Genomic DNA, 12,791 nt, shown 5'->3' on the forward strand with positions numbered 1-12,791 from the left:
TCATGCCAAATGATATGATATTCCTGGAATATATTATATTATAATATGTTTATACAATTAAAATTATCCCATAATTGCTTCCACATATGTCATAATTATTAATATGCCCCATACCACATTACACAACAGTCTCAAAATTGATTAACAGTACTAACATTACCACTATCAATATAATAAAAGCAACTAAAATTTTTTGCCTACGCTGACCCCTTATCATTTTGTGGCATTGTTCTTTATCTACATTGTCAGACTATATTGCCATTACATACTATATTCTCTCCTTCTAACCCTCATTTGGTCTTAGCTTTACAAGTAGCACTCATTGTCAGTTCTTTTGTCACTATCTCTCAACAATTCTAGTTTTCTGAAGTTCATTCTCCAGTAGACTCCTTGAGATGGACTCAAGGGAACAAGAGTTCTTGAATCCTTGCATGGTGATAACAGCTTCTCTGGCGCTCTATAGTTGAAGGTTAATTTTGCTAGCTATAAAATCCTTGGCCTATATTTTTTCCCTTGAGTATATGAAATAGGTTACTCCCTTTCCTTCTAGCATAAAATACTGCTGTGAAGATACCCATAACCTCATTCTGTCTCCCTTATAAGTCACTTGCTCTTTTTGTTTAGATGCCCAAAGGATTTTTTTTTTAAGTCCAATAATTTGATGTGGGTCTTTCTGGTGAACATTCTCAGATATGTCATGTGTTCTTTCAATACATAGTTTCAAATCTTCCATTTCAGTAAAGTTCACTCAAACTATAGCTTTCAGTATTTGTTCTGTTCCACTCTTCAGTTTTATTTATACGTTGGCTCTTCTTCGCATGTTTTCCAAGTCTGTTACTTTCTCTTAAATCTTTGCCTTTGTTCATTTTTTCCTCACATATTCTTATGAAAAATTTCAAATACCTCTCTGTCAATAAATAAATAAATAAATAAATAAATAAATACATAAATACATAAAATCTTTAAAAAAGAGGGAGGGCACCTGGATGGCTCAGTCGTTAAACGTCTGCCTTCAGCTCAGGTAATGATCCCAGGGTCCTGCTCCAGCAGAAAGCCTGCTTCTCCCTCTCCCACTCCCCCTGCTTGTGTTCCCTCTCTCACTGTGTCTCTCTCTGTCAAATAAATAAAATCTTTAAAAAAATATTTTCAAATACAACAAAAGGTTAAAGACTTGGACAATGAACATCTACCACCTCAGTGATATAATTATTGGTATTCTGCTATATTTGTTTTATCATCTATCCATCCATCTACCTACCAATCCATCTTATCTTTTTTATACATTTTCAGAGTAACCTCCCAACATCAGTACCCTTCACCCCAAAATGAGTTAGCACGCACATTAACTGAGTTCAATATGTTAGTTTTTTAAGGTAAAAGTGACATACAGTGAAACATTTAAAACTTAAGCCTACCAATTAACTTTGATAAAAGCAAAACTGTGTAAATTGGTATTTTAGTGGGCACATCATTGACTGTATTCTTTAGGAAGCTCATGATGTGACTCAGCCTCAGAAAATATGTCAGACCTGGAAATATTTCAAACTTTTAAGTATATATATATAAATGACACTTAAAAATCTTTAGAGTAGAAGAGATAAACCAAGAAATGGACCTACAGTTCATTTCTTTTTAGAGCTGAATACTCCATTGTTTGGATATACCATTATTTACCCATTCACCTACTGAAGCACATTCTAATCACTTCCAAGTTTTCACAATTATGAATAAAGGTGCTATAAACAACTGTGTGCAAAAAAAAAAAAAGGCAAAACTGTGTAACCCAAAGCCCTGTTCAATATACAGAACATTTCCATCAGTTCAGCAAGCACTTCACATGGAAGACATCCTACAGCACTGTTCTGTGTGAGGCTTCATTCAACAGCGAGTGTTTCTCAGATTCATCCATGTTGGTTCATGTATTAGCTTATTTCTTCTTAATGATGAATAAGTATTTCATTGTAAAAATATACCATAATTTCTTTATTCATTTTCCCATTGGTGAATAATAGGGTTGTTTTCAGTTTTGGCAATTAAGTATAAAGCTATTATAAATATTATGTACAAGTCTTTTGGGGGGGACACAGGCTTTGATTTCTCTTGGAAAATAAGAGTATAATCCTGGGTCAAAGGGGTAAATTATATTATAATTACTTTATAAGAAAGAGAACATTTTCCAAAGTAGTTGTACCATTTTATACTTGCATCAAAAATGTATGAGAGTTTACATTTGTGCTTTGTGCTATTAATCACTCACATATCTGCATTTGCAAACTGTTCAGATCTTTTTGCAATTTTTTTTAATGGAGTTGTCTGGCTTTCTGTAATTATAAAATGTTCTTTATGTATTCTGGATTTAAGTCTTTTTTTAGATGTACGATTGTAAATATTTCTTCCTAGTCTGTGATCTGCCTATTAATTTTTAAGTAGTCTCCTAAATATAATTTTAATAAAGTCTCATTAATTTTCCTTTAAATGATTATTGCTTTCTATGTCCTAAGAAACTCATTATCTCCAGGTTGTGAAAATGTGTTTTCTTCTAGGTGCTTTAATTTTTAACTTTTTCATTTGGATTTATGATATATCTCAAATTAACTTTTGTACATGGTATGAGGTTGGGGTTGAGGTTCATTTTTTTCCTTTATGGATATTCAGTTGTTCCAGCATCATTTGCTGAACAGATGTTCCTTTCCCCATTTAATTCCTTTGGCACCTCTGTCAAAAACCACTTGAGTGCATATGAGTGGATCTCTTCATGTATGCTCCTATATGACAAATTCATGCATTTTTCAATGTTTACAAATAGCCTGCAGGAATTGTGATGAAAAATGTAATGAATCTAGAGCATAATAACAATATTGAGACTTCTCACCCATGAATGTGTTACAGCTAAGTCCTCTTGCATTTCTCTCAGCTATGTTTAGTAGTTTTTGATGTAGATGTCTTACATTTCTTTGTTAATCTTATTTTCAAGTTACTTAAGTTTGACACTATTGTAAACAGAAATTTTTAAATTTTTCAAATTGTTTTCTGCCTTTATATGGAAATGTAACAGATTTTTCAAATATTAACCTGTATCTTTGGCCTTAGTAAATTCACTTGTTAGTCTGAGTAGCTTTTTCATGGATTCCTTAATATATCCTATGTAGACAACCATGTTTCCTACAAATAAAGACAGTTTTACTTCTCTTCAGGTTCAATTTGTGTCTTTTAGGAAATTTGTCCATTTCATCTAAGTTATCAAATGATTGGCACAGTTGTTTATAATATTCCCTTATCGTCATTTTAGATCTGTAGGATCTATAATGACAAAATCTTTCTTTCATGATACTGAGATTTGTCTTTTTTTTTTTTTTTTTTAAAGGATCTAGTGGTTCACCACTTTTGGTGAACTTTCAAAGAATCAACATTTGGCTTTAATTTTCTCTTAATTGTTAATTTATTGGTTTCTATCCTTAGCTTTGTCATTTCATTCCTCCTACTTGTTTAGAGCTTACTTTGCCCTTCTTTTTCTAGTCTGCTTAAGGTAAACCCTTAAGGTCAATGATGATTTTATATCTTTCTTCTTTTCTAATTTAGGCATTTCAGAGTTATAATTTCCCTTGTGAGGAATGTTCTGGCTACATCTCACAGATTTTGATATGTTGTATTTTCATTATCATTCAGTTGGAAATATTTTCTAATTTCCCTAATAATTACTTGAAAAACGGTGTTTAATTTCCAAATTATCTGAAAGGCTAATACTTAAATAATTTACTGTTTGATTTGTAATTTAATCCCTTCTTAATCAGAAAACATACTCTAAGATCTCAATATTTTGAAATTTGTTAAGACTTAATTCTATAGCCAACCAAATGTTCTATCTTGGCAAATGTCCCATATGTACTTGAACAGAAAGTGTATTCTGCAGTGTTGAGTCTAGTGTTCTATAAAATAGACCAAGATGGTAGAGAGAGTGGTTAAGACTTTCTATGGCCTTATGCATTTTTTAGCTATCCTATTAATTGCTGGAAAAACAAAATCTATTTATGGAATTCATTATTTTGTCAATTTTTGGATCATTTATTTTAAAATATTAGATAAATACACATTTAAATAGTGTATCTTCCTAAGAATTGATCCTTTGCCCTTCCTAAGAATTGATCCTTTACCAAATGGTCCTCTGATAATACATATTGCCTTGAACTGTTTTATCTGAATTTTTTTAATTCAGTTCTTTTATGCTTATTTACTGTCTTATTCATCTTTTACTTTCAGTCTCTGTCTTTATATTTACAGTATGTTTCTTGTTAATGTCATCTAGTTGCATCTTGCCTCTACATCTGGTCTCATAATTTCATTAATTCTAATATTTCACCCACTTACATTTGTGAAATTAAGATAACTGGATTTACAGCTACCATTTTGCCCTTTTTTTAAGTAGGCTCCATGCTCAGTGTGGAGCCCAGCATGGGGCTTGAACTCACAACCCTGAGATCAAGACCTGAGCTGGAATCAAGAGTTAGATGCTTAACTGACTGAGCCACCCAGGCACCCCACTATTTTTCTATTTAATTTCTTCTGATCCCATCTGTATTCTATTCCTCTAAACCTTGTTCCATTGTCTTTCCAGCAAGACAGCTGAACACTAAACCCTAAACACTAAACACTAAACCCTATCTTCCTTTGGGTTTACTATTTTTGTATAATTCCATTTTAATTTCTCTACTGGCTTAATAGCTGCAACTCTGCATTTTTATGGCTGTTTTATACATCCTTAATTTTTCAGTTAAAGATGTATAGAACTACCTCACATAAAATATAAAGAGCCTTACAACCTATAGCTCCATGTACTCCACTCATTATGCTATGGTTTTCGTGTGTATTACATCCACATATCTACATGTTACAAACCCAATTACACAATGTTATAATTTTTGCTTTAAGCAGTCATATATTTAAGTGATGAAAGGAAAGTCTTTTATATATACCCATTTACCATTTCCTGTGCTCTTCAATTCTTCCTGCAGATTTGAGTGAACATAGCATCATTTTGTTCAGCCTAAAGAATGTTCTTTAGAATTTCTTATAGTGCAGGGCTGCTTACTATTAATTTGCAATTTTTGATCATTTGAAAACGTTTTTTTTTTTAAGATTTTATTTACTTATTTAACAGAGACACAGCAAGAGAGGGAACACAAGCAGGGGGAGTCGCAGAGGGAGAAGCAGCTTTCCGCTGAGCAGGGAGCCCAATGCGGGGCTCAATCCCAGGACCCTGGGATCATGACCTGAGCCGAAGGCAGACGCTTAACGACTAAGCCACCCAGGCACCCATGTCTTTTACTTTCATTCTTGAAAGATACTATCAAGTATCTTTTGTTGGCCTAAAATATTGGCCTAACATTATTTTTCCTTTGAGCACTTTTAAGATATCCTTCCACTCTCTTTTAGTCATTATTGTTTCTAATGAGAAGTCAGCCATCACTTGTATCATTGTTCCTCTGTGTGCATTTCTTTCACTGCTTTCAGGATTTTCTCTGAAAATCATTTTTTGCTGGATGCTCTCAGAATTTTCTAATTATCTTTGGTTTTCTGCAGTTGACTATGATGCAAAGTTTTCTTTATATTCACTGGGTGAGGTTATCTGGGCTTCTTAAATCTGTAAACTTCTTTCACAAAAATTTGGAATATGTTCAGCCATTATTTTTTCAAATATTTTCCTATATCCTCTCCTTTCTTTCTCTCCTCACCAATTACATCTACATTAGACCATCTGGTATTGTCCTACCAGTCTCTCAGACTCTGCTTTTTTTATCTTTCATTTATTTTCTCTGTTCTTCAGATTGAACCATCTCTATTGATCTGTCTTGAAGTTCACTGGTGCTTTCTTCTACCATTTCCAACTTGTTAAGATACTGCAGTGAATTTTTTTTTTACTTCTAGAATACCTTGTTTTTTTATATTTTTTCTCCAGTAAGACCCGTTATCTGTTCATTCAATATGAACACATATTTCTTTATATTCTTTAACAGGACAATAAAAGTTCTTTTAAAACCCTTTTTCTGGGGTGCCTGGGTGGCTCAGTCAGTTAAGCGGCTGCCTTCGGCTCAGGTCATGACCCCAGGGTCCTGAGATCAAACCCCACATCGGGCTCCCTGCTCGGCGGGAAGCCTGCTTCTCCCTCTCCCACTCCCCCTGCTTGTGTTCCCTCTCTTGCTGTGTCTCTCTCTGTCAAATAAATAAAATATTTTAAAAAACAACCTTTTTCTAACTTCAACATCTACATCACCAATATTTCCATTGATTACTTTTTCTCTTCACCAAGGATCATATTTGTTTCTTAACAGATATCTAGTAAATTGGTTTGTATCCTGGACATGATGAATGGTATATTAAAAAGACTCTGGAATTGTTCATATTCCTTTTAAGCTGATTGCTTTTTGCTTTGTTTTAGCAGGCAGTTTGGCCGAACTTAAACTCTGTCTCTCTGTAATGGTCAACAGCTGAAATATATTCAGTTCTTTTAGCCTTACTAGGCTACTTTGACCTTGCTGCAACCATGTGTAGTTCAACTGTCAACCAGAGATTTGGGAAGAATTTATGTGCAGAATTTGGTGCTCCTTCTCTGTAGCTCTCTCCATCCTAAAATTTCTCCCCTTTTTTCAGCTGCTTACGTAGCTCTAAACACTATCCTTTGGTTCTTCAAGGCAGTATAAACTTCTGGTTTTTGTCCAAATCCAAAATTCCAACCATTGGATGGGGCCTGCCATCCGGCCGAAATCCAGGCAAATAAAAGTGTCATTCCCTCTTCCAGATGCTGAATCCTGTCCAGTTTCTGCCTACTTTTAGATATTGATCTAGTATCTTCAGAGAGTGAGTTTTTTAAACTTTGTCCAGAATTTATAATATTTATCTTCAAGATTGTTCCAATACAGGCTACTCAGACATATCATCTTATTTGTGTGCCTGAGTTTCTCACTAGATTTCAAAAATCTTACAGAGACTTTTTATGACTAGATCCCCAGTGCCTCCTTCATTTCCTTTTAATTTTCAACATGTTCCTCATATTTACCTGTTCTTTTCTGAGGGCATTATCTGTTGTATTTTTAGCTCTTGCCATCTTTGTAGTTTAGTCTTCATTTTGGAAATGATTTTTTTCTTTTGTTTCTAATTCTGCCCAATCTATTATCACTTTATTTCCAAATTCATATACTTCAGATTTATGTTGTTCATGAAAGAACTTTCTTAATGTATCTTTTTGTATCACTTTCTTAACGTATCTTTTTGAAAAAGCAGGCTTCAGTTTTGATCTGTATTAGGGGCATGCATTTCTGACATGCTTTCACTATCTATAGATAAATGATTCTTCTCCTTATTCTCTTTTTTTCTTAACACAATGAAGAAGTTTGGCCCTGATCCTCTTCTGTTGCATATCTTACATTAAATTCATTTTCCTAATCTGTAGAACATTCTGGATGGCTTTTCTGCTTCAGACCTCCTCCTTCTACTATTTTCATATATTGTTAAAAAATATAGTATTGTAGTACACCCACAGAAGTTCCTCAAAAAGTTAAAAATAGAAATACCATATGATCCAATAATTTCACTATTGGGAATTTACCCAAAGAAAATGAGAACACTAATTTATTTAATTTATGCACCCCTATGTTTACTACAATATTATTTACAACACCCAGAATAATGGAAGCAACCTAAGAGTCCATTAGATGAATGGATAAGGAAGACGTGGTACACACACACACACACACACACACACACACACACACACACACACAGTATTACACAGCCATAAAAAGGATGGGACCTTGCCATTTGCAACGACATGGATGGACCTAGAGAGTACTATGCTAAGTGAAATAAGTCTGACTGAGAAAGACAAATAACACATGACTTCACTCATATGTGGAATATTTTAAAAAATGAATAAACAAACAAAAAGCAGAATCAGACCTGTAAATACAGAGAACAAACTGATGGTTGCCAGAAGGCAGGGGATGGGGAGGATGAGCAATTGGTGAAAGGGAGTGGGAGATACAGTCTTCCAGTTATGGAAGGAATAAGTCACAGGAATAAAGGCACAGCATAAGGAATATAGTCAGTGATATTGTAATAGTGCTGTATGGTAACAGATGGTAGCTACACTGGTGGTGAGAATAGCATCATATTTAAACGTTGAGCTGCCATGAAGTACACCTGAAACTAATGTAATATGGTCAACTTCACTCAAATTTAAAATTGTATATATACATATATAGTAGCTTGTTTTTGAAATATTCTGGCTCTCGTCTCTTAATCCTACTTACATCTGAGCCCTTCTTTTTCTATGGTCCCTGTCCTGCTTAATTTTTTTCTCTTGTCTGGTCCTACCTGGAAGGGACCTCTGGCCTGTCCATTTCAAGAATTCAGAGGTTATAATGCTCCAGTCTGATTCAAGCCTTACCGTGAGATACTCTCTGCTATTAGACTGATATTGTCCAGTTTCAGTTGCTATTTTCAAAATGGCTTGCTCTACTGTCTAGTGAATGATCTGATGGTTACTTTGTAACTTTTTTGTTCCCAGATCCATCAGAAATTGGCTCCCCTGCTTCCCTGTTTTCTCCTGACACAGACACTGGCAACATGAAGACCTTGTGGCCGCTGGCAATTACTCCCCACACAATTGTTCTTAGAAAATATATTACCCAATTTTGTTGTAGATATTGTCAGTGGATTTTTAGTTTTGCTATCTAGTTTTTCCGTCTTTATGTGGAGGCTCAGGAAAAACCAAAACCTATGCTGCCACTGCACTATCTTCCCTTCAATTAGCAACTGAACAAGCCATTTTGAACAAATGACAAACTACTGAGCAGGTAGTTCAAGAGGGCAAATCCCACAGGTATAGCTTTTACATCACACTGGATAAATAAAGGGTTAAGCAAGTGTTTCTCCAAGTTAGAACAAAAGTTAAAATAAATCTATACTTCCTATATACTTCTAATCATGAAGCTGAATTTCTGCCTGTTTTACTAAGAAAAGCAAAGAGCTTTGCTATAACATTAAAAGGTTTGTTTTAACTTCTCCCGAATTGCTGACTTGTAACCTTAACACCTTGAACTTTTATTACAAGCTACATTTGACTGTGGTATAAAACTATTCACTCTGAGTTGTGAATCTGGCATAGGAGACTGATTTTACCCATAAATTTTATGGTAATTAAGTCATTCTTTAACAGACTTTATTTTGGAATTTCATTATAAGGTAAGTTAATTTGCTGGTTCATCAAAAAAAAAATCAAGACCCCTTGTTTTAAGTCTATTTGAAATAAATTGTGTGGCACTAAAAGATTCATATTTTTAAAACAATGGGAACTTAGGTTTTCTCCATCACTATCCAGGGGATGATGCCTATCTTTTCAATCTTTCTTTCTTCTAAGAGTTAATATTTACTGCATAATTTACTATGTGGCAGGCACTGTTCTAAATATTTCATTTTTAAGTCATTAAAACTTCACAAAACTCTCTTAAGTAATATTATCCTGACTTTACATATCATTTATAAACCAGCACATACAGGTTAATGTATCAACCATTATGCTGTAGTAGCTCATAAAATCTGTTTATATCTGGAAATATATGACAGTTTTCATGGCACAGAAGTTAAGATTTAGGATTCTGAAGCCAGGCTGCCTGGGGTTCAAATCCTGACTCCACCCATTACTATCTGACCCTTAGGCAAGTTACTTCTCTGTGCCTCAGTCTATCATGAAAATCAAATGAATTACAACATGAAAGGCATTCAGAATAGAGCCTAGCACAGAGCTAACATGTATACAGATCTTACCATTTTTTTAAATTGGATATAAGGCAGTGTCTAAATTACCATTCTGCAACGTGATTTTTTCACTAAACAGATGATGATTCCATGTTGCAGAATAAACCTAGTTCATTTTATCTACTATTCCATCACATAAATGTCAATCTCTATTTATCCATTCTCCTATTGACAGTCGTTTAATCTGCTTCCAGTTTTTCATTCTGCTGCCAGGTTCACATCTTATGCAGATCTCCATGTGCACACACATAAGAGTGTCTCTAAAGTATGTATGTAGAAGTGGAAGTGCTAGATCATTGGGGGTGCTTGTCTTCAACTTTACTTGCTACTGTCAAAGTTCCAAAGGGATTTTGTCCCACGAGCAGTGGATGACATATTCTGTTTTTCCACATCCCCACTGACACTTGGCATTGTCAGACTTTAAAAATAAATTAACTTTTATTCTAATAATACTATTAAATGGTAAAGATATCCTATATATAATGAAGTACTTATAAAGGATCATATTCTTAACTCTTTTAGTAAAGAAAATGATAGCAAAATGCAAAACAAAATGTTGAAGTTCTAGAGCATAGGTGGGGGAATCCAAGGAATAGACACAAAATTTCTATCCACCACAAGAAACGTAAGACATAAAAAAACCATGGTTGATGAAAAAGAAAATACTCACCTCAAACTCTCTGAGCAGTTTAGAAATAAGCAAGCCCTCTGGAAACTTGGATACAACCTAATAGAAAATAAAATACAACATAAATAGACACTATTAGGATGCTGGCTAACAAAATATCAAAATAAGACATATAAACTTAAATAGTAAAAAAAAAATAACATTACTGAATGAATTAAAAGTCACAATATTTTTTAGATCAGTTTCCAGTTTTAAAAAAGGATGCAACCAAAAAAAACAAAAAAAAGGCTTCCAACATTTCCAGAGTCAAGAAATCATTCTTGCACAATACTACAATGCCACAGGTCTCCAGAAATTCCTACGATTCTTTAGCTCATATATTTAGCTTTAGCTCACATAAAATAAAAATCCTACAGCATAATTTCAAGCATTTTATTTTATTTTAAAGATTTTATTTTTATGTAACTCAATACCCAGTGTCAGGCTCATACTCACAATCCCGAGCTCAAGAGACACATGCTCTACCAACCAAGCCAGCCAGGCATCCCTCAAGCATTTTAAATGGTAGAAGAGAAATAAAATGGATACTATAGAAAACTTTGAAAAATACAGTTAAGCAAAGAAAAAATTATCATAGTCATTGTTGCCCATATGCACATAAAAATACCTGTATTTAATATAAAAATAAGGTCATTTCTATAACCAGTTTTTTATTATCATACCATAAACAATTTTCCATGTCAGTAAATATGGATCAACATATATACTGGCTATAGAGTTATCAAATTATTCCATATAAATTTATTTACTTGATCCTCTATTTATGGCTGTGTCCTTTGCTTTATGGTCACAAATATTATAATTATTTTCATATTTGCATCTTGCACACTTGTCCAATTATCTTTTAGGAAAAATTCCTAAAAGCAGACTTACTCTATCCCAATAAAGTGTAAAAAGTTTTGTTATCCCAGATTTTTCCAAATATTACATGTTTCATTAAAAAGGCTAAATCAAGCTTCAGAAAAATATAAAAACGATTCCAAAATCCTGTGACCAGGGATAATTGTTGCTGCTTTTCATAAATCATCCTTTCAGAAACCTTTTATGTAGACACACACATTATACATGATTTTACATGAAAAGAAAATACTAAACTTGCTATTCTATAACACCTGTTTTTAAAGTCAAACAATATGTCAAGGAGATACTTCCATGAAAATTAATTGAGATATACGTAAACTTTCTTATGAGCCTCACGATACTGTCTAGTTTCGGTAGTTAATTTAACCAATCCTTTACCAATGAATGTACCAATGAAGTTAAACATTCCTTTAACTTTTTGTTACCATAAGAAATCATATTGAACATTCTTAAATAAATAATTGTTGGATACACAGTCAATGTCCAAACAAAAAAACAGGGTTTGAATGTACCATGGTTTTTGCATTTCTCCTAGTAAAACCACGACATCCAAAATGGAATAATTTAAAGCAATAAGAGTAGTAACAGCACTCTGATCATTCAAATAAGAATAGCTCCCACCAAAATTTTAAGTGTACATACTCTTTAGCCCGATACATTAACGGCCAAAGAGCTTTCACAAATTAACAAGGAAAAACAACAAATTAGGCCAAAGACATGAACAGGTAATTCACATAAGAAATATAAATGGCTATCAGTTTATCTTCTAGATCACTAATTCATTCTTCTGCCTCATTTACCCTGGTTGTTAAGAGTATCCAGGTTAGACGGCATCTCACTCATAACACTTTTAAGTTCAGCCTGATTGGCTCTCATTTCTGCCCTTAGAGATTCTATATCACCACTAATGGTTTTCTCAAGCCTAGCTATTGACTTCATAACTGCTACCCTGAAAAGTCTATCTCTGATATCCTGCTTATATCCATATCCATTAGATCTGCAGGAGAAATCATTGTCTCTGGTTCTTTTCTTTGTTAGGAGTTCCTCCTCCTAGTCATTCTGTTGAGGGGTGGCTGAGGGAATGTACAGAGCCCTAAATATCAACCACAATCCAGGCAAGATGCAGCCTGGGAATATCTGGAGCAGTCGGAAGCCACCACCGAAAAAGCAAAGCCAAAATGAAACCCAAGAATAAAATTTATGAAATTAAAAATTTTTTAAAAACATTAAAAATTAAAATTTTTACAGCAGGGTGAGGGGAGGAGGGGCTATAATCTCTCAATGTGGGCAAGGTAGGGTGTTTCAGTACTTCCTGGGTATATTTTGTTCTCTTTGTTAGAGGACACTACTTCACAGAGTTACAGGGAAAATAAAACTGGTACATATATAAAGGTAGCATTGAATAGGGAAAAAAGGACTACATTGAAATTTT

At 33.9% G+C, this 12,791-nt stretch overlaps 1 protein-coding gene across 6 annotated transcripts in view; it reads right to left on the reverse strand.

Annotated features, from left to right (window-relative positions):
• TDRD5 (tudor domain containing 5) overlaps window positions 1-12,791 on the reverse strand; it is an 89,624-nt gene that overhangs the window by 53,448 nt on the left and 23,385 nt on the right. For all 6 annotated transcript variants that reach the window (XM_028121587.2, XM_028121584.2, XM_088016801.1 and 3 more), the window contains exon 5: window positions 10,481-10,537. In XM_028121587.2, the coding sequence (XP_027977388.2) occupies window positions 10,481-10,537 (57 nt within the window). The remainder of the gene's footprint in view (window positions 1-10,480; window positions 10,538-12,791) is intronic.

This window comes from Eumetopias jubatus, unplaced genomic scaffold (assembly GCF_037043125.1).
Source record: "Eumetopias jubatus isolate StellerSeaLion01/CBP00866 unplaced genomic scaffold, mEumJub1_p1.0 scaffold_12, whole genome shotgun sequence".
In the NCBI taxonomy this organism is placed as follows: domain Eukaryota; kingdom Metazoa; phylum Chordata; class Mammalia; order Carnivora; family Otariidae; genus Eumetopias; species Eumetopias jubatus.